Genomic DNA, 21263 nt, shown 5'->3' on the forward strand with positions numbered 1-21263 from the left:
TGCAACGGAGCAAATGGAAAGGCATTAAACACATGGAAACCATGTTTGATGTATTTGATACCATTTCAACTATTCCACTCCAGCCTTTACCACGAGGCCGCCCTCCCAAATGAAGGTGCCGCCCACCTCCTGTGATGCTGACCAACATAATAAAGTAATATATTCTGCATATTTCCAACCACTTAGGGCACAAGTGTCAAACTCATTCCACAGAGGGCAGAGTGTCTGCAGGTTTTTGCTTCACCCTTGTACTTGATTGATGAATTAAGGTCAGTAATTAGTAAGGAACTCCCCTCAACTGGTTGTCTAGGTCTTAATTGAAAGGGGGAAAAAAAAAAAAATTCAGACACTCGGCCATAGCCACGGGCAGTAGGGGTGCTGCAGCACCCCCTGAAAAAGTAGTGCACTGGGCGTTTACAAGTATTAGCGGCCTGATATAGACATCTGTAGCTCAGGGGGGAAAAAATCAGCATCTCTGCTTTGGCATAAAAGGTAGTTGTATAAAGTTGAACTGACAGCCGTTTTGCACTGTTTCGCTATGGTTTTAGTCATCAATCTTGCAAGAGTGCAATATTTTATTCATGTTGTAGAGAGAGAGTGTGTGTGTGTGTGTGTGTGTCCCAGAAAGCTATAACATTTGGCTTTCACCTGGAATTGATAATTTATGTCTGAGAAAAAAAAGAACTTTTCAACCCATATGATCTAGTACACAAGTATAATAAAACATATAGACATATGATGGTATGATTTTTATTTTTATTGTGAATGAATAAGCCTTTTCATACTTTTATGTCCATATATAATTTAGAATCTGTTTTAGGAACATCTACCCAAAATATTTCACCTTCTTTATTACTTTACCAAACATATCATGACATTAGTGATTGTCAAAATCAGTTAAATTGGTCAATGTCTCAATCAACATTTGGGCCATTTAAACAGCGTGTGTCCCTCCTATAGACAAGGGGAGAAGGGCTATGCAAAGGGCTCGTGTTTGTCGTCCTGAGCATATGCAATGTCTGCCTCCGACGTAATGACTTCTTTACTTATTTTAGGTTTAATGAAGTGTGTAGGTAGCATTCTTTATTGTAGAGCTATGAAAGTTGTGTATTTAGAACCACCTGCTCGTGCCAAATTCAGCGTTTGCTTTTCCATGTCGGTGCAGTGAAGCAGTATAAATGTTTTTCGAAGGACCGTAATGTTGCAGTGAAGTGATATAAATGGATGTAATGATGCAGCCGACCACCAGAGGGAGGCAAATACATGTTTATTCGACAGAAGATGTTGAAATGGTCATAGGAAGGTCTGGATGGCTGTATTATAAAATGGTGGGAAATCAATAAAATAAGTAATGTAGACATATACATATATTTTTAAGTAATTCTAGTGCCTAATTTCAGAGACTGTCACCTTAATAAGAGGTTTTAATAATTAAAAACAGTATCTTGTTGGACATGTAAGAGTTGTTGCTCTGTCCCTTTCTCTGCGATTTGTTATTCTAATGGAATCCAGAAAGAACAACCTTGTCCTCAAACATTTACATCAAAAGGTGCAAAGTTATGGTCAAAGACACAAAACATCCACATCAAATTAAATATTTTTCTTAATCAAATAACATGGAAAACAACCACTTTTTGTGCAGTATTAATTTACTATCCTTACAAACGACTTAATGTAAATGTACATTACTGTATTGTACATAGGCTGGTCATCTAGGTTAGTACCTGTAGACTTTCCATCATCATGAAGAAAAACAATACAGTAATTGAGACATCAAATGGTTTGTGATAATGTGATGTTGGTAAAGCTTGGTGCTTGCAATGCTAGGGTTGTGGGTTCGATTTCCATTGGGGAATTGCAAGTTCGATTCCCACGGGGACCCACCCACCCCTGCGGACCAAAAATAAAAAGTCTTACAGCTATTTACTTACTGTTCCTCTCTTTTTGTAAGTAGTTAAAAGTCCGCCAAATTTAGCTGGAATTTAGACCGAAAGGATTTGACAATGTGATTGGTTGACGGTATTACACTGGCCGACGTCTCGTTTTGCGCTGCGTAGAATATCAGATATTAACAGAAGTGTTTAATTAACATCACCAGTACCACTTCCTTATTATATATATCTAGTCAAACCTGAATGCAGAGATCTGTGTGTGTCTACATATATATATACATATATATATAGAGAGAGAGATGCTTATGTTTCCGCCTGGACTATGGGAGTCGTCCCAAAGGCATGAAGTTTAGGTTAAAAAAAAAACGCATTGGGTTTATTTTGGACAGATTTTTGTGAGAGTGAAACGTCTCGCTTCGCATCTTCCTTTCTGCTGCAAAAAATACAGGTTGGAATGTCTGACTGAAATACGGGACAAATTGAACTTTTTGGTGGTGTGAATTTGTTGATAAAGTGAGGGACATGATTGTTTGGTTGTAGGATGCGGGACAAAATGCGGTGCTGTACCGCACAATCCGGGACATGCGGTCACCTGTAAGGATAGGGAAGCTAATGAATGTATGTATAACTTGATCTTCATGTCAAAATATTTCAATCACAAATGTTTTTTTGTTTTTTTTACAAACTAACCCCCGCTGTTTGTCTTAAATGAGGCAAAGTGATTATATAAATCTTTGAAATTAGTTAAATCCAAACAAGCCCTTGATCTTATATCAAGAGCTAGGAACTCAAGCATCTCGCTACACCTGCAATAACATCAGCTAAATATGTGTGTGTATGTGACAAATAACATTTGATTCCTGAGTAGACCACCCTGTGTTTTTGTTTTATTCCATTTGTTTATTTTTTTTTACACGTTTTCTGTTTATTGAAATACATGTTATTTATATATGTGAATTATGCCTGTTAGATTTTTGAAAATGTCTGAATAAAAATCTGTAATAAAAAAACATCCGCCTGTTCCAGACTCGGCAGAGGCTCCTCCTTAGTGGGCTGCTCTCCTACTTCCCAGTCTAGCGGGAAATTATGGACAGGAGGATGTTTTTACCAGTCTAGCTCAGCCGTCAGTGCAGATAGAGGACAGGGGATGAGGAGAGGAAGTGAATTTAGACTGTTGCGACTACACTCTACCATTGCAAGGTTTACAGGCCTTGGCCATAATAGAAATACAGCGGATATTTACTATATAAACGGTTGTCTACAATATAAAACACATCCACCGTTTAGTAAATTGCGTTGATTTGTGTATAACGGGTTTAGCTACCAATATTTAGGCTACTCATATCTACTGAAATTGTACATGGCTAATTGTCTCATTGATTATTAAATCTGGTATTATTACCATAATCTAATGGGGAGTCGTAACTGTAAATAGTTGCACGTTAATGTGGTACCAGGGGAGACTGTAAACACCTCGCATATACACATTTGTGTCATTGAAAAGATAATGCTATAAAAGAAAACCGAGAGAACAAAAGGAACTTGTCCACATGTCCCCCAATCCGGGCCCCCGACGTAGCGCTGCCTATTATTGGCCAGCTCCCCGATTCAATCAGACCTATCGTGATGCATCGCAGTGAGAAGCTTGAATATCGGCTGCGGTGATTGGCCCATATGTTTGGCGCGCGTTGACGCCACTGTGGTTGGAGTGGGCGGCGGATGTTGAGCGATAGACGGAGAGATGTTTGAATAGTCAGTCAGGTCCTTAGGCGGAAAACATTGCAATTGAGAAAAACTGTTCAATAAAATTAGTATATTTACAATAAATCCGTTAACAGCCTCAAACAATCCGTGTTATTTCCATTGGGAAGTGCAGACCAAAGAGAAGCGCCCGGTTTTGTGTAGCGAGCCGGTGTTGTTCGTTCGCTAGTTAGAGCTGGTAGTCCACTCAGCGGATGCGCGATTTCAATTTATCACCACCACGGCTTCTCCCTCTGCTAACGAGCTAGCCAACAAAACAGTTGTAATTCCGATTAACGAAACATTTGTCGGTGTGTGTCCAGTCGATCCCGAGTCACTACATTGAATGAGGACCGACCCCTCTCTGCAGGTAGGATCCGCTGTCAAAATATACAATTGTTCTTTCCTCAGTGAAAAACAAATAATACTAATAGCAAGTCACAACGTTAGCTTCCTCTGTCTTGGTCGCTAGTTAGCTTGCTGGCCAACCAGCTAGGTAGGGAAGGATACTACTGTTCGTTGACCCCGCTCTGGACTTGCCTGATCTGGCAGTTATCAGACATAAAGCAAAACAGTTAGCCAGCCAATGTGGAAATATGATAGTTGTGCCAATTAACTCGGGTGTTTTTATCTGCTGTGGACGGGTTTTCCTTCAATGTTTCCGCATTGACTCATGCCTGGCAACGTTTTAACTTTATTGAACTTTGTAGCGGTGTCATTCAAGCCTTAACGTTACTCAGTGTCCGTCATGTCAAGGCATACATTCACAAGAATCAGAATGATCTGGTAGGATGGGTTGAAATACACTTAGCTAGCTTCATATGAATTGGCAAGTTTGCTTGATACTAGCTACGTTGAAAACCACTTAACTACAATTCTGTCAAATTTGACATGACAGCGATTGATTTGGCGATGACAGCAAAGCGGTTTGATGAACAAAATAAATCCAATGTGTGTCACTAGAGACAGTTGAGAGGGTTTTGACTAGGTGTTATACAACTATGACCGGAAGTTACTTTTTCGTAGTAGATTAGAATTTACGCAGCATGTTACTAGTAGGGGATTTAGTGGTCTTCCACTAGTGTAGTACAGCATTACCTTATACGATTGTTAATTGTACCCTCCGGTCTTCGTCTTAATATTGAGAACCTCATCGAACATCTGAACGTGTTTGTATCGAACTGTTAAACACAAAGATTCGAGTAGCCTTGTAGCCCAGCGGCTTAAAAAGTTTGACCTATAGCCTAAAGGTCGCCTGTTCGAATCCGGACCGGGTGTTGGGGGAAATTATCTGGCAACTGTTGGTCTGCTGGGTTCACTTCCTCCTCACAACAATCCCCAACCGTTGCTCTCGATCCAGGGGTGCTGCACTGCAACTTGACCCTGTGTTCCTCTCAACTTCATGTCTGTATGAGGTGTGCTGTCTGGGTTGAGAAATGACAGCAGAATACGTTGTTTGTTCCCTGTAACTATGGCCAAAGTAAAGTTATATTGTGTAAACCTACTGAGAGTCATTCTCTGCTTAGAGAAACCCTAGACATCAGTATCCAGTGTGGTGCCTGGTGGTGTGTGATGACAGGTTTCCATGGCAGCCCGTAGAGTGTATGTGACCTCAAGGAAGGAGATCTGATTGGATTAGACCAGGCCCACCCAGGCTGGTCAGATATGACAATGTCAGGGCAGATGAACAAAAGGAGACTCTAGTTCCTCTACCCAGAGCTAGAGCCAGTATTCTTTCTAGTAGTGTGTCATCAGTATGTGGTTTTGACCAATCAGACAGCAGTCTTGAAGCAGACACATGATTTCTGCAGCTTGTGAACTTGGGCCATCTCCAACATCCATTTCTCCAGGATTTCTCTACTAAAGCAGATGTTATTATGGAGGCTGCAGTACTGTGTTTGGGACTGAGCCTGTGATGGAAGCTGACTGATTTTGTGATTTCTGTTTTACCCCAAGTAAATGGACAATAAAGCTTTTGAATGTGAATTAGAGACATGAAACAAGAAGTTAGTTTGGGGTGTTTCCCCGTCTTTGAACTGGCCTGGCGTTGTATTTCTCAGTGCATCTGTAGAACGTGTGTAGAGAGATGGGAACGGAAACTAGAATGACCGTTCTTGACTCTGGAAAGAGACTCTGCCCCTTATCAACATGTACAATGACGAGCAATGGTGTCCAAAGTTCCGTTGTGTTTTTGTAAAATGTCAAATCTCAGCCCTTAGCGCGGATGCATAGGTCTTTGCCTTTTCTCCTGTACTGTGCATGATAAAAGCCTGTGTTCCAGGTTGACCATGGTGCTGACAGGGAAGCGCTCTGTGAAGGGACCAGTGGGTTGGAGGAGGAGGGTGAAGTGTGAGTACATGAGGCTACGCTTCAGACGGGCCGACGAGGTCAAGGTACACATACGCACGCACGCACGCACACACACACACACACACAGAGAGAGAGAAAGGTTTCTGACAGTGCGTTTTCTCCTACCTAGAGTATGTTTAACTCTAACCGTCAGAGGATCTTGGAACGGACAGACATCCTGAATGCTGATTGGAAGTCCAGGAGGATCCAGCCCCTTCACATCATGACATCTGTTAGCTCGTTACGAGGGACCAGAGAGGTCAGCGTTCACGTCACACACGCACCCAGCCAAAGATATCCTAAATCCATGTTTTAAACATCTGTTTGTTTTTCACCATGTTTCACCTTTTACACTTCTGCACCAGTGTGACTTGTCTGAGTTCTCTAATGTGTATATTGTCTCCTACAGTGTACGGTGGACAGTGGTTTCTCTGAGTTCTCCAAACAGGTGATCCCTCTGAAGACGCTCAACGCTGTAGCCTCTGTCCCTGTCATGTACTCCTGGTCCCCGCTACAGCAGAACTTCATGGTAAAACACACACACACACACACACACACACACTGCTACAGCAGAACTTCATGGTTAACACACACACACTGCTACAGCAGAACTTCATGGGTAACACACACACACTGCTACAGCAGAACTTCATGGGTAACACACACACACTGCTACAGCAGAACTTCATGGTTAACACACACACACTGCTACAGCAGAACTTCATGGTTAACACACACACACTGCTACAGCAGAACTTCATGGTTAACACACACACACTGCTACAGCAGAACTTCATGGTTAACACACACACACTGCTACAGCAGAACTTCATGGGTAACACACACACACTGCTACAGCAGAACTTCATGGTTAACACACACACACTGCTACAGCAGAACTTCATGGTTAACACACACACACTGCTACAGCAGAACTTCATGGTTAACACACACACACTGCTACAGCAGAACTTCATGGTTAACACACACACACTGCTACAGCAGAACTTCATGGTTAACACACACACACTGCTACAGCAGAACTTCATGGTTAACACACACACACTGCTACAGCAGAACTTCATGGTTAACACACACACACTGCTACAGCAGAACTTCATGGTTAACACACACACACTGCTACAGCAGAACTTCATGGTTAACATAAAAACACTGTGCGATACTAAGCTTGTTCTGACAGGTGTACAGGAACTGTAGTTATACAATCTGATGTAGTAGTCTAGTCCCGACTTGCTGATAGTCATTTCTTAAACTTTAATGGAGTTCTTCGGACATGCCTGGCCTACTGACTCACTACTTCTACCTACAAGGCAGGCCAGGTATCTGTCAGTAGGCCAGGTATCTGTCAGTAGGCCAGGTATCTGTCAGTAGGCCAGGTATCTGTCAGTAGGCCAGGTATCTGTCAGTAGGCCAGGTATCTGTCAGTAGGCCAGGTATCTGTCGAATGTCAGTGGGCCAGGTGTCAGAAGAATGTCAGTGGGCCAGGTGTCAGAAGAATGTCAGTGGGCCAGGTGTCAGAAGAATGTCAGTGGGCCAGGTGTCAGAAGAATGTCAGTGGGCCAGGTGTCAGAAGAATGTCAGTGGGCCAGGTGTCAGAAGAATGTCAGTGGGCCAGGTGTCAGAAGAATGTCAGTGGGCCAGGTGTAAGAAGAATGTCAGTGGGCCAGGTGTCAGAAGAATGTCAGTGGGCCAGGTGTCAGAAGAATGTCAGTAGGCTAGGTGTCAGAAGAATGTCAGTAGGCTAGGTGTCAGAATGTCAGTAGGCTAGGTGTCAGAATGTCAGTAGGCCAGGAGTTTGTCAGTAGGCTAGGTGTCAGAATGTCAGTAGGCTAGGTGTCAGAATGTCAGTGGGCTAGGTGTCTGTCAGTGGGCTAGGTGTCTGTCAGTGGGCTAGGTGTCTGTCAGTGAGCTAGGTGTCTGTCAGTGGGCTAGGTGTCTGTCAGTGGGCTAGGTGTCTGTCAGTGGGCTAGGTGTCTGTCAGTGGGCTAGGTGTCTGTCAGTGGGCTAGGTGTCTGTCAGTGGGCTAGGTGTCTGTCAGTGGGCTAGGTGTCTGTCAGTGGGCTAGGTGTCTGTCAGTGGGCTAGGTGTCTGTCAGTGGGCTAGGTGTCTGTCAGTGGGCTAGGTGTCTGTCAGTGGGCTAGGTGTCTGTCAGTGGGCTAGGTGTCTGTCAGTGGGCTAGGTGTCTGTCAGTGGGCTAGGTGTCTGTCAGTGGGCTAGGTGTCTGTCAGTGGGCTAGGTGTCTGTCAGTGGGCTAGGTGTCTGTCAGTGGGCTAGGTGTCTGTCAGTGGGCTAGGTGTCTGTCAGTGGGCTAGGTGTCTGTCAGTGGGCTAGGTGTCTGTCAGTGGGCTAGGTGTCTGTCAGTGGGCTAGGTGTCTGTCAGTGGGCTAGGTGTCTGTCAGTGGGCTAGGTGTCTGTCAGTGGGCTAGGTGTCTGTCAGTGGGCTAGGTGTCTGTCAGTGGGCTAGGTGTCTGTCAGTGGGCTAGGTGTCTGTCAGTGGGCTAGGTGTCTGTCAGTGGGCTAGGTGTCTGTCAGTGGGCTAGGTGTCTGTCAGTGGGCTAGGTGTCTGTCAGTGGGCTAGGTGTCTGTCAGTGGGCTAGGTGTCTGTCAGTGGGCTAGGTGTCTGTCAGTGGGCTAGGTGTCTGTCAGTGGGCTAGGTGTCTGTCAGTGGGCTAGGTGTCTGTCAGTGGGCTAGGTGTCTGTCAGTGGGCTAGGTGTCTGTCAGTGGGCTAGGTGTCTGTCAGTGGGCTAGGTGTCTGTCAGTGGGCTAGGTGTCTGTCAGTGGGCTAGGTGTCTGTCAGTGGGCTAGGTGTCAGAATGTCAGTGGGCTAGGTGTCTGTCAGTGGGCTAGGTGTCAGAATGTCAGTGGGCTAGGTGTCAGAATGTCAGTGGGCTAGGTGTCAGAATGTCAGTGGGCTAGGTGTCAGAATGTCAGTGGGCTAGGTGTCAGAATGTCAGTGGGCTAGGTGTCAGAATGTCAGTAGGCTAGGTGTCAGAATGTCAGTAGGCTAGGTGTCAGAATGTCAGTAGGCTAGGTGTCAGAATGTCAGTAGGCCAGGTGTCTGAATGTCAGTAGGCTAGGTGTCTGAAGGTCAGTAGGCTAGGTGTCAGAAGGTCAGTAGGCTAGGTGTCTGAATGTCAGTAGGCTAGGTGTCTGAATGTCAGTAGGCCAGGTGTCTGAATGTCAGTAGGCTAGGTGTCTGAATGTCAGTAGGCTAGGTGTCAGAATGTCAGTGGGCTAGGTGTCTGAATGTCAGTGGGCTAGGTGTCAGAAGGTCAGTGGGCTAGGTGTCAGAAGGTCAGTGGGCTAGGTGTCAGAAGGTCAGTGGGCTAGGTGTCAGAAGGTCAGTGGGCTAGGTGTCAGAAGGTCAGTAGGCTAGGTGTCAGAAGGTCAGTAGGCTAGGTGTCAGAAGGTCAGTAGGCTAGGTGTCAGAATGTCAGTAGGCTAGGTGTCAGAAGGTCAGTAGGCTAGGTGTCAGAATGTCAGTAGGCTAGGTGTCAGAATGTCAGTAGGCTAGGTGTCAGAATGTCAGTAGGCCAGGTGTCAGAATGTCAGTAGGCCAGGTGTCAGAAGGTCAGTAGGCTAGGTGTCAGAATGTCAGTAGGCTAGGTGTCAGAATGTCAGTAGGCTAGGTGTCAGAATGTCAGTAGGCTAGGTGTCAGAATGTCAGTAGGCTAGGTGTCAGAATGTCAGTAGGCTAGGTGTCTGAAGACTGTCAGTAGGCTAGGTGTCTGAAGACTGTCAGTAGGCTAGGTGTCTGAAGACTGTCAGTAGGCTAGGTGTCTGAAGACTGTCAGTAGGCCAGGTGTCTGAAGACTGTCAGTAGGCCAGGTGTCAGAAGACTGTCAGTAGGCCAGGTGTCTGAAGACTGTCAGTAGGCCAGGTGTCTGAAGACTGTCAGTAGGCCAGGTGTCTGAAGACTGTCAGTAGGCCAGGTGTCTGAAGACTGTCAGTAGGCCAGGTGTCTGAAGACTGTCAGTAGGCCAGGTGTCTGAAGACTGTCAGTAGGCCAGGTGTCTGAAGACTGTCAGTAGGCCAGGTGTCTGAAGACTGTCAGTAGGCCAGGTGTCTGAAGACTGTCAGTAGGCCAGGTGTCTGAAGACTGTCAGTAGGCCAGGTGTCTGAAGACTGTCAGTAGGCCAGGTGTCTGTCAGTAGGCCAGGTGGCTGAAGAATGTCAGTATGCCAGGTTTGTGTCAGTGGGCCAGGTGTTTGTCAGTAGGCTAGGTGTCAGAAGAATGTCAGTAGGCCAGGTGTGTGTGTGTGTGTCAGTAGGCCAGGCGTGTGTGTGTGTCAGTAGGACAGGCGTGTGTGTGTGTGTGTGTGTGTGTGTCAGTGGCCTGTGTGTGTGTGTGTGTGTGTGTGTGTGTGTGTGTGTGTGTGTGTGTGTGTGTGTGTGTGTGTGTGTGTGTGTGTGTCAGTAGGCCAGGCGTGTGTGTGTGTGTCAGTAGGCCAGGCGTGTGTGTGTGTGTGTGTCAGTAGGCCAGGCGTGTGTGTGTGTGTGTGTGTGTGTGTGTGTCAGTAGGCCAGGCGTGTGTGTGTGTGTCAGTAGGCCAGGTGTGTGTGTGTCAGTAGACCAGGTGTCACCTCGCCTACTGAACAACCTAGCCTATTGACACACCTGGCCTGCCTTGTAGGTAGAAGATGAGACGGTTCTCCACAACATCCCCTACATGGGAGACGAGGTTCTGGACCAAGACGGAACCTTCATAGAGGAACTCATCAAGAACTACGACGGCAAAGTTCACGGAGACAGGGGTAAGACTGTTTTATATGATCACCTTTTGATTTGATGGCATGTTTAATCACTGGTGTGTGTGATTCCAGAGTGTGGCTTCATTAACGATGAGATCTTTGTGGAGCTGGTGGGGGCCCTGACCCAGTACAGTGACAACGAGGAGGATTTAGATTTTGATGAAGAAGAGCAGGAGTTGAAGATGGAGCTGTGTGAGGGGAAGGACCACATGGTTGAGGATTCCCACCAGGAATCCCTGATCAACACTGACAGTAAGGCAGACTGCTATTATCCAACCAAGAATATAAATTAGCCTTATCCCAAAACTATTCCCTCTCCCCTTTATCTCACCTAGTTCCCTTCCCTAGGTCCTCTCAGGTCTTGATCTCTCCTTACCCTCCTGTGTCCTGTGTGGGCTGCCGCAGTGACTGTTTTTTAAGAAGTTGTGTGTGTGTGTGTGTGTGTGTGAAACCCCTATGTGTTCTCTGCTTGCAGGCCAAGGCAGCAGTGACTGTTTTTTAAGAAGTTGTGTGTGTGTGTGTGTGTGTGTGAAACCCCTATGTGTTCTCTGCTTGCAGGCCAAGGCAGCAGTGACTGTTTTAAATTGTGGGTGTGGTATGTGTTCTCTGCTTGCAGGCCAAGGCAGCAGTGACTGTTTTTTAAGAAGTTGTGTGTGTGTGTGTGTGTGTGAAACCCCTATGTGTTCTCTGCTTGCAGGCCAAGGCAGCAGTGACTGTTTTTTAAGAAGTTGTGTGTGTGTGTGTGTGTGTGTGAAACCCCTATGTGTTCTCTGCTTGCAGGCCAAGGCAGCAGTGACAGTTCCAAGAAGTTTCCGTCTGATAAGATCTTTGAGGCCATTTCCTCCATGTTCCCTGATAAGGGCTCCACAGAGGTACTCAAAGAGAAGTAAGTACTCCTGTGTGTGTCAGTAGTGCATATTTCTGTTTTGTCTGTACTATAATGAGGTGTGTGTTATCAGATACAAGGAGCTGACAGAGCCCCAGTTGCCGGGTGCATTGCCTCCAGAGTGTACTCCTAACATGGACGGTCCTAACGCTCGCTCCGTTCAGAGAGAACAGAGTCTACACTCCTTCCACACACTGTTCTGCCGACGCTGCTTCAAATACGACTGCTTCCTGCACCGTGAGTGTACGGACACACTCTCTCTCTCTCCATTTAGACTGTTCTGCACCTCTCTGACTTCACTGTGACCACTAATCTCTCTCCTCTGTCTCTCTCTTCAGCCTTCCATGCGACTCCTAACACCTATAAGCGTAAAAACATGGAGAATCTGGTGGACAGTAAACCCTGTGGTGACGAGTGCTATATGTACCTGGTGCAGGCAAGTACACACACACACACACACACACACACACACACACACACACACACACAAGAGAGAGACACCTCCAGTTCTGATTGTTGTTCTGTGGTGGTTGTCTAGGATGGTTTGGTGAGGGAGTACCCTGACGGCATGGCAACCGAGAGGTCCAAGACTCCTTCCAAACGCCCCGTGATCCGTCGCCGGGGACGACCCAGCGGCAACAGCCGGCCCAGCACACCAACAGTCTCCACGGATACCAAAGACACTGACAGCGAGCAGGAGGGGAAAGACGACGACGATGATGATAAGGACACCACTAGCAGCTCAGGTACGCACCACCACACACACACACACACACACACCAACACACACACACTAACCATTACCTTGTGTATTCTAGAGGGTAACTCACGGTGCCAGACTCCAGTGAAGTTGAAGGTGACGTGTGATCCTCAGGTTGTTGATTGGAGCGCTGCCGAGGCTTCACTCTTTAGGGTTCTCATCGGAACCTACTATGATAACTACTGCCCTATAGCCCGACTCATAGGATCCAAGACCTGCAGACAGGTGTGTGTATCTATCACCACAGCACCTATGCTGAAAGTCATTTTCTCTGCCTTTCACATTTCTTCCATTTTTTTTCCCCCCTTTGGACTCATAACCGTCTCTCCTTCCAGTTCTCTGCTGCCAATGACTGGAACGAACTGCAAAAATCTCTGAAACTGGAAACACTTATCTCCCTCACTAGCTTTAAGCATCAGCTGTCAGAGCAGCTCACAGTCACTGCACCTGTACATAGCCCATCTATAATTTAGCCCAAACTACTACCACTTCCCCTACTGTATTTATTTATTTATTTATTTTGCTCCTTTGCACCCCATTATTTCTATTTCTACTTTGCACTTTCTTCTACTACGAATCTACCATTCCAGTGTTTTACTTGCTATATTGTATTTACTTTGCCACCATGGCCTATTTGCCTTTACCTCCCTTATCTCACCTCATTTGCTCACTTTGTATATAGACTTATTTTTCTACTATATTATTGACTCTAGGTTTGTTTTACTCCACGTGTAACTCTGTGTTGTTGTTTGTGTCGAACCGCTTTGCTTTATCTTGGCCAGGTCGCAGTTGTAAATGAGAACTTGTTCTCAACTTGCCTACCTGGTTAAATAAAGGTGACATAAAATAAATAACATTGTGGGCTAACTTGGCAGGTTGTATATTGTCTAGTAATGTTTGTCTCTAGGTCTACGACTTCAGAGTAAAGGAGTCTAGTATCATCGCTCGCGCTCCGGCTGAGGACGAAGACACGCCCCCTCGCAAGAAGAAGCGGAAACACCACAGGTAAGCCTCGCCCAAAATATAGACTGACTGCTTGAGGGTTCGCTAACGGGGCGACTGAGAAGGGTACAGTCCAAGGATCTGGTTGTCAACTTTCATGGAAAATACATACTAATTTACTGGTGGTGTTTTCAGGTTATGGGCCACTTACTGCAGGAAGATCCAGCTGAAGAAAGGTGACGATTGTCTCCATCTCCCGTACCATTAGAACCTTCAGAATACTCTGTTAGCTTGTGGCTCCACACAATCTTTCAATGTGTTGTGGTCAATGTGACGAGTTTATGACTCATTTCTTTTTTGTTGCAAGTTGCTGACCTGTGCTTGACCCCTCCCCCTATAGATGGCTCGTCCAACCACGTGTATAACTACCAGCCATGTGACCACCCCCACCAGCCCTGTGACTCCTCCTGCCCCTGCGTCACCGCTCAGAACTTCTGTGAGAAATTCTGCCAGTGCAGCTCGGAGTGTGAGGACATTTTTAAATACTTTATTAACATACAATATTACATTGCAGATGACCAGTGTCTGTGACACACTCACTCTAACCCTCTGTGTGTGTGCAGGTCAGAACCGTTTCCCAGGATGCAGGTGTAAGGCCCAGTGCAACACCAAGCAGTGTCCGTGTTACCTGGCGGTCAGGGAGTGTGACCCTGACCTCTGTCTGACCTGCGGAGCTGCTGAACACTGGGACAGCAAGAACGTTTCCTGTAAAAACTGCTCCATACAGAGGGGGGCCAAGAAGGTAAAACACACTCACAGTATGGATCGCATTGTCCAGCTGTACAGGATTTTTCCTTTGTTAATTTGGTATCTGTTGCTCACTATTTTGCCCCCACCTCTCAGCACCTACTCCTAGCGCCGTCTGATGTCGCAGGCTGGGGCATCTTCATCAAAGAGCCAGTTCAGAAGAATGAGTTCATCTCTGAGTACTGTGGGGAGGTGAGACTCAACTCTGTCTGGGTGATGGGTTTTGCCTGCTTGTGTGTGATGTACAAACCTGTGGAAAATAATTGTGTTCTGTTTGTTGATCCTGTGTGTGTGTGTGTGTGTGTGTGTTCTCTCTCCTCCTTGTAGATAATCTCCCAAGATGAGGCTGATCGCAGAGGGAAGGTCTATGACAAATACATGTGTAGCTTCCTGTTCAACCTCAACAATGGTAACACACATACACAAAAGGATTGAAATAATGTTTTTGTGTAAGTGGGAGGGCAAGCTAACCCCCTCCCTTCCCCAGACTTTGTAGTGGATGCTACTAGGAAGGGAAACAAGATTCGTTTTGCCAACCATTCCGTCCAGCCCAACTGCTATGCAAAAGGTCAGACAGCCCTTAAAACACTTTCATTAGTTGATTTTGTGTGAATGTTTCCCCAGGGGTCAAGATGAAAGTATCGTAGAGCAGTGTTTTAAACCAGCAGATGTATATCAGCTGATCCAGCCAGTCTGGTGTCTAACTTAATACACTGGCAGATGGGACCAACAGACGTAACTCTGATGCAGCGTTTGACTGAGAAGACCTCTGTTGTACTGACGGTCTCCTCTCTCTGCAGTGATGATGGTGAATGGGGACCACAGGATAGGGATCTTCGCTAAGAGAACCATCCAGACTGGAGAGGAGCTCTTCTTTGACTACAGGTCAGTATATCAGGGTTACTGACCAGCCGGTCTGCGGCCGGGTCAACGGGGTTACTGACCAGCCGGTCTGCGGCCGGGTCAACGGGGTTACTGACCAGCCGGTCTGCGGCCGGGTCAACGGGGTTACTGACCAGCCGGTCTGCGGCCGGGTCAACGGGGTTACTGACCAGCCGGTCTGCGGCCTGGCGGCCGGGTCAACGGGGTTACTGACCAGCCGGGTCAACGGGGTTACTGACCAGCCGGTCTGCAGCCTGGCGGCCGGGTCAACTAGGATCGTATTAATCAGCACGTGTCCATGTGAATACTCTGAGGGTGTCGATTTCCCTCCCCGTTTGGTCTCAATGACAAACTCTTCAGGTACAGGGCCTCATTCAGACCTCTTGACTTTTTCCACATTTTGTTACGTTACAGCCTTATTTTAAAATTGATTAAATGTTTTTTCCCCCTCAATCTACACACAATACTAAATAATGACAAATCAAAAACAGATATTTAGAAATGTTTGCAAATCTATCTAATTAACATATGTATTCAGACCTTTCACTCAGTACTTTATTGAAGCACCATAGGCAGCGATTGCAGCCTCGAGTTTTCTTGGGTATGATGCTACAAGCTTGGCACACCTGTATTTGGGGAGTTTCTCCCATTCTTCTCTGCAGATCCTCTCAAGCTCTGTCAGGTTGGATGGGGAGCGTCGCTGAAGAGCTATTTTCAGGTCTCTCCAGAGATGTTAGATTGGGTTCACATCCAGGCTCTGGCTGGGCCACTCAAGGACATTCAGAGACTTGTCCCGAAGCTACTCCTGCGTTGTCTTGGCTGTGTGCTTAGGGTCGTTGTCCTGTTCGAAGTTGAACCTTTGCCCCAGTCTGAGAACCTGCTCCAGAGCACTCAGGACTTCATCAAGGATCTCTCTGTAATTTGCTCCGTTCATCTTTCCCTCGATCCTGACTAGTCTCCCAGTCCCTGCCTCTGAAAAATATCCCCACAGCATGATGCTGCCACCACCATGCTTCACCGTAGAGATGGTGCCAGGTTTCCTCCAGACGCGATGCTTGACATTTAGCCAAAGTGTTCAATCTTGTTTTCATCAGACCAGATAATCTTGTTTCTCATGGGCTGAGTCTTTAAGTGCTTTTTGGCAAACTCCAAGTGAGCTGTCATGTGACTTTTGCAGAGGAGTGGCTTCCCTCTGGCCACTACCATAAATGCCTGTTTGGTGGAGTGCTGCAGAGATGGGAGAACCTTCCAGAAAGGAAACCATCTCCGCAGAGGAACTCTGTCAAAGTGACCATCGGGTTCTTGGTCACCTCCCTGACCAAGGCCCTTCTTCCCTAATTTGCTCAGTTTGGCAGGGAGGCCAGCTCTAGGAAGAGTCTTGGTAGTTCCAAACTTTTTTCATTTAAGAATGATGGAGGCCACTGTGTTTTTGGATCTTCAATGCTGCAGACATTTTTTTGGTACCCTTCCCCAGATCTGTGCCTCAACACAGTCCTGTCTCGGAGCTCTACGGACAATTCCTTCGACCCCATGGCTTGGTTTTTGCTCTGACATGCACTGTCAACTGTGGGACCTTTATATAGAAAGATGTGTTTGCCTTTCCAAATCATGTCTAATCAATTGAATTTACCACAGGTGGACTCCAATCAAGAGAAACAACAGGATGATAAATGGAAACAGGATGCACCTGAGCTCAATTTTGTGTCTCAGAGCAAAGGGTCTGAATACTTTATTTTTTTACATTTGCAGACATTTCTAGACCTGTTTTTGTTGTGGCATATTGCTATGGCATTATGTGTGTGGATTGATGAGGGAAAAAAAGTAATTTTTAATACATTTTAGAATGAGGCTGTAATGTGGAAAAAGTCAAGGGGTCTGAATACTTTCAACTCGAAACCTACAGTGCATTCGGGTCTATGGACATGACTGTAGACCTCTGTCGCAGCGACATCATGAACGTTTTGTCGTCCGACATCAAATGTGTCATCGTTATGAAGAAGGATAAACGCAAAACGACAGTCTCTGCATGACTTCAGCGGCCTGGTGTTCCAAATAGCATACTGTCTCTATTTCAGGGGTATTTATCTCTGACCCTACAAGGTCCGGAACCTGCTGGGTTTCTGTTCTACCTGATAAATAACTGCACACACCTGGTCTTCCTAGGTGGAAATCAGTCCTTTTATTAGTGGTCCAGAGTTGAGTTTGAAGGCCTTTTGAACTCCAATAATCCCATCAGTTTAAATGACCTGAATGTCAATTTAGCAAGCCAGGCAACTAAAAGCAACTTTTTAAACAATGTTTTGGTTCGTTGTTAGCTCGTTAATGACCAGAGTATAGCTGACAGGGTCTTAACTGCAGCCACTTTTTATTCATTGCGGAACATAAACCCTCAACATTATTTACAAGGTAATGGCGAGCTTACAGGAAACAGCTTACGGTTGTGAGTGACTAAAGTAAAAGCAGGTAATGCTACTGGACTATTTTAGACCTCCAGCACAGTCTCTGCACAGATGGGTTTGGTCTTGTTGCTATAGCAGCCCAGTAACCACGACAATGAATGTTGTGACAGTCGCAGAGACGTTCACTTTTTTCATGCCCGTGAGACAAGGAAACTGACAGTCTTCAGACATTCCTCCGGATTATAAATTAAGTGTTTTCACCATCAACACTTGTCGCATTCTAATTGTCTACTGACATGACGTTAGAGTAACTGTAAACCAGCTTTTATACGTACACATACACTCACACTTTGTGGTTGGTTTGACATCTCTAGCTAACTGGTCATGTTTCTCTCTCAGGTACAGTCAGGCTGATGCTCTGAAGTACGTCGGCATCGAGCGGGAGTCAGAGATACCATGATCCCCTCTTCTACCTCCTCTGGATCAACACAAAGGCCTTACACACACACACACTCTCTTCAGGAACCCCAAACGACTCTTTGTCGGCATCCTGGGATGCTTCAAGAATTCTGGAAAGTCTCTTTATCTCACTTTGAATAATTTTTCTACAAACAAATCTTCCAGTTCTCTGGGATTTGTGAGCCTCTTGGTAACTGGTCACTAGAAAGTCCTTCCTGTTTACGGCTAACAAACATTCACAGGTGTTAATAAATCCACTGACTGACCGCAAGTATAAAAAGTATCACAGAGCTAAAGGGAACCAATCCAGATGAATGCACACATTATTGACTCTGAAATCACAACTGGTTGTAAATCTTTTACTGGGACCAAAACCCTTTTTTTTCGTTAGGGCCTGGCATTAGCCCCTCACCACCAGCTAGACTAAATGTGGATTAAAAATATTTCCGTAACTGGTGATTTCCCCACTCCCCAGCCAAACCTTGGTCTCAGACCCCACAGACACACACTGGAGTGCCAGAACACTGTTTTGAGACTATAGCCTGATATCGGAGGTGAAATCACATTTTATTGGTCACATACACATGGTTAGCAGATGTTAATGCGAGTGTAGCGAAATGCTTGTGCTTCTAGTTCTGACTGCAGTAATATCTAACAAGTAATCTAACAATTCCACAACAACTACCTTATACTCACATCTAAAGGGATGGAATAAGAATATGTACAAATAAATATTTGGATGAGAAATCAAAATACTGCATAATTTCCTAAGGACTCGAGGTGACCATCTCTGTTGGCGCCGTCTGAGCTTGGTGACAGTGAAAGGATGAGTGATGACGAGCAGAACTAGCTGTGTTTTCTTCTGTGACTACATCTGGTTTATTCCAAAATTCATCTTCTGTCTGTTTCACTTGTTTCAATGTTTTGATGATGACCACCTGAGGGATGCTTTAATGGGGTCTGTGTTCTAGGTGATGATGACCTGAGGGATGCTTTGATGGGGTCTGTGTTCTAGATGGTGATGACCTGAGGGATGCTTTGGGGTCTCTGTTCTAGGTGATGATGACCTGAGGGATGCTTTGATGGGGTCTCTGTTCTAGGTGATGATGACCTGAGGGATGCTTTAATGGGGTCTCTGTTCTAGATGGTGATGACCTGAGGGATGCTTTGATGGGGTCTCTGTTCTAGATGGTGACCTGAGGGATGCTTTGATGGGGTCTCTGTTCTAGGTGATGATGACCTGAGGGATGCTTTAATGGGGTTTATGTTCTAGGTGATGACCACCTGAGGGATGCTTTAATGGGGTTTATGTTCTAGGTGATGACCACCTGATGGATGCTTTGATGGGGTCTCTGTTCTAGATGGTGACCTGAGGGATGCTTTGGGGTCTCTGTTCTAGGTGATGACCTGAGGGATGCTTTGATGGGGTCTCTGTTCTAGATGATGACCTGAGGGATGCTTTGGGGTCTCTGTTCTAGGTGATACTACTGCTAGGACAATGTCATGTTTTGTCACGTATTGAGGTTTTGTAAACGCCCCCAGGTATCTGCTGTGTCTTGAATCTTGTTGGAACACTGAATAGTCACTTGATTAGAGCTGGTTATTGATGATGTATCCTCAATCTGATGCATGATGACGGTTCCATGTTTGTAGTCTGGGGAAGACCTGCCTGCTACTGTAATCTAGTGACGCCTGGTGCTAGTGAATACTGCAGATTTGACGCCAGCCTTGAATCATGTTTAGTGAGACGGACTTCTCCTGTTTTTACAACTAACTTATTGTGTCAACTTGACCGGCAGCTGGGATGGCTCTGTAAAGGCCTACGAACAGATATCGATGACTGACGGTTGTGTTTAGTGGATGGGTGAAGTCAGGAGACTGTTTTAAGTAGTTTATGTTGCTCATGTTAGGACAGGGCTGGGGAACTCTGGGAGATTCATTGATCCAATGATGCACAAATTGCTCAGACACAAACCTGGTCTAAATCAGTCTGACTGGAAAACCAGCAGACACAGCAGCTCCCAAAGATTAGTGTCAGAGACGGAAGAGGAAGAGAGACGTCCCACTCCCTCGTTGTTTCTGGTTCATATACAGTCAATGAACTAAGTAGACCAGACCCAGTCGCTATCCCTTTGGTGTCTATGGGGGAGACACCCCTTAAATAGACTGCAACTGTGACCTTTTTTTTCAATGGTAAACAGCCTGAGTAAGACATTTATCCACCATCTTGGCTAGTATCCTACCGATCTGTTAGATGTATACTCCCTGAAGTATACATGGCTGGCGTCCAGTGGGATTCAATATTCTAGAATATTCAGATAGAAATACAGGCCTACTATTTAAAGAGCCATGCTTCTCTGTCATATAGAATAGTGAAACTACTCTACACAAGACATTTCTAATGTTCCCTCCTGAACGTAGCCCTGGTTTCCTCCAGTTGTCTCCGGGACCACTCTTCTGACTACCAAGATGCTGATTTTTATTGTTTACAGGGAGTATTGTTCAAAGTTATGCTTAATAAAATAAGAGCAAATAAAAGGTGTCAATTGTTCTTTGAGCCGCTAATGTCTTGTTCTCACAGGCTGCGTTTTATACAGGCAGCCCAATTCAGATTTATTGGTCTTTTGACCAATCAGATCTGATTTGTTCAAAAGACCAAATAGTGAATAAAAAAAAAGGCAGCCCAATTCTGATCATGTAAACGCAGCAAACTATGCAGCAGTGGCATCAGTTCAGTTGGTCCGTCTCAGACTACAGGGGCTTCTCCGTTCCTCTCCTCCCAGTGTCTCTCCATGTTGCCAGACAGCTGGGCATTATCACTTTTAAATCGATTACAACTTATTCAAATAATGATTGACATTTTTATTCATGCTGTTTTGATGAATTTGTTCATACTATTTCATCCTTCCACAAGATATAGTCCCGACACAAATCTAGGGTTGCTACCCAAGCTGGCTGGTCTTTCGTTCTATTGGTCGTTCGTTCTATGACCCAGTCATTCAGTCATTTTGTTCTGTATCTATGGACGTGTTTGTTCTAAGTGTTCCATTGCCATACTGGCTGAAAACGTTCTTCTCCCTTGCTTGCTAGCTAGCCAACTACGTCTAACTTACAGTCATGTTAAACGTCAAAAAGAATATATACGACTGGGTCGCTTCCGTAGATACAGAACAAAAAGACTAATGGACTGGTGTCGCGTCTCTGGCAACCGAACCAATAGAACGAACAATCAGCCGGCTTGAGTAGCAACCCTAGATTTGTGTTGGGACTATATCTTGTGGAAGGATGAAATATTATGAATAAATTAATCAAAATGTTTTAAATTAAAATATGTCAATCATTCGAATATGTTTTTTACCCATTGTATAAAAATA

The 21263-nt window shown here is 45.6% G+C and overlaps 1 protein-coding gene across 6 annotated transcripts; it reads left to right on the plus strand.

The window, feature by feature from the left end:
* Positions 1-3600: 3600 nt before the first annotated feature.
* Positions 3601-20427, plus strand: LOC106590561 (histone-lysine N-methyltransferase EZH2). 6 transcript variants are annotated; one of them, XR_006762700.1, is made up of 21 exons: positions 3601-4002; positions 5914-6025; positions 6112-6240; positions 6391-6510; positions 10637-10757; positions 10827-11006; positions 11535-11640; positions 11714-11883; positions 11979-12076; positions 12179-12386; positions 12459-12625; positions 13308-13405; positions 13538-13578; positions 13743-13868; positions 13966-14144; positions 14246-14341; positions 14477-14558; positions 14637-14717; positions 14950-15034; positions 17830-19080; positions 19289-20427. XR_006762700.1 is itself a non-coding variant. In XM_014181671.2 (20 exons), exons 2-20 carry the CDS (start codon positions 5921-5923, stop codon positions 17888-17890), a joined length of 2253 nt encoding a protein of 750 aa, XP_014037146.2. In that variant the 5' UTR covers positions 3601-4002; positions 5914-5920; the 3' UTR covers positions 17891-20427. The 6 variants fall into 6 exon arrangements, 4 of the variants coding, with proteins under 4 accessions (XP_014037146.2, XP_014037147.2, XP_014037148.2 ...); XR_006762701.1 differs by having other exon boundaries at positions 17830-18989; XM_014181671.2 differs by having other exon boundaries at positions 17830-20427.
* The last annotated feature ends 836 nt before the right edge of the window (positions 20428-21263 follow it).

The sequence above is a fragment of the Salmo salar genome, chromosome ssa29 (genome assembly GCF_905237065.1).
Source record: "Salmo salar chromosome ssa29, Ssal_v3.1, whole genome shotgun sequence".
NCBI lineage: Eukaryota > Metazoa > Chordata > Actinopteri > Salmoniformes > Salmonidae > Salmo > Salmo salar.

Coding starts and splice junctions, on each gene's coding strand:
- LOC106590561 (XM_014181671.2), top strand. CDS start 5,921: ATGGTGCTGACAGGGAAGCGCTCTGTGAAGGGACCAGTGGGTTGGAGG. Junction 11,884..11,978: donor CTGCTTCCTGCACCGTGAGT/GTACGGACACAC, acceptor CTCTCTCTTCAG/CCTTCCATGCGACTCCTAAC. Junction 13,869..13,965: donor CTGCCAGTGCAGCTCGGAGT/GTGAGGACATTT, acceptor GTGTGTGTGCAG/GTCAGAACCGTTTCCCAGGA.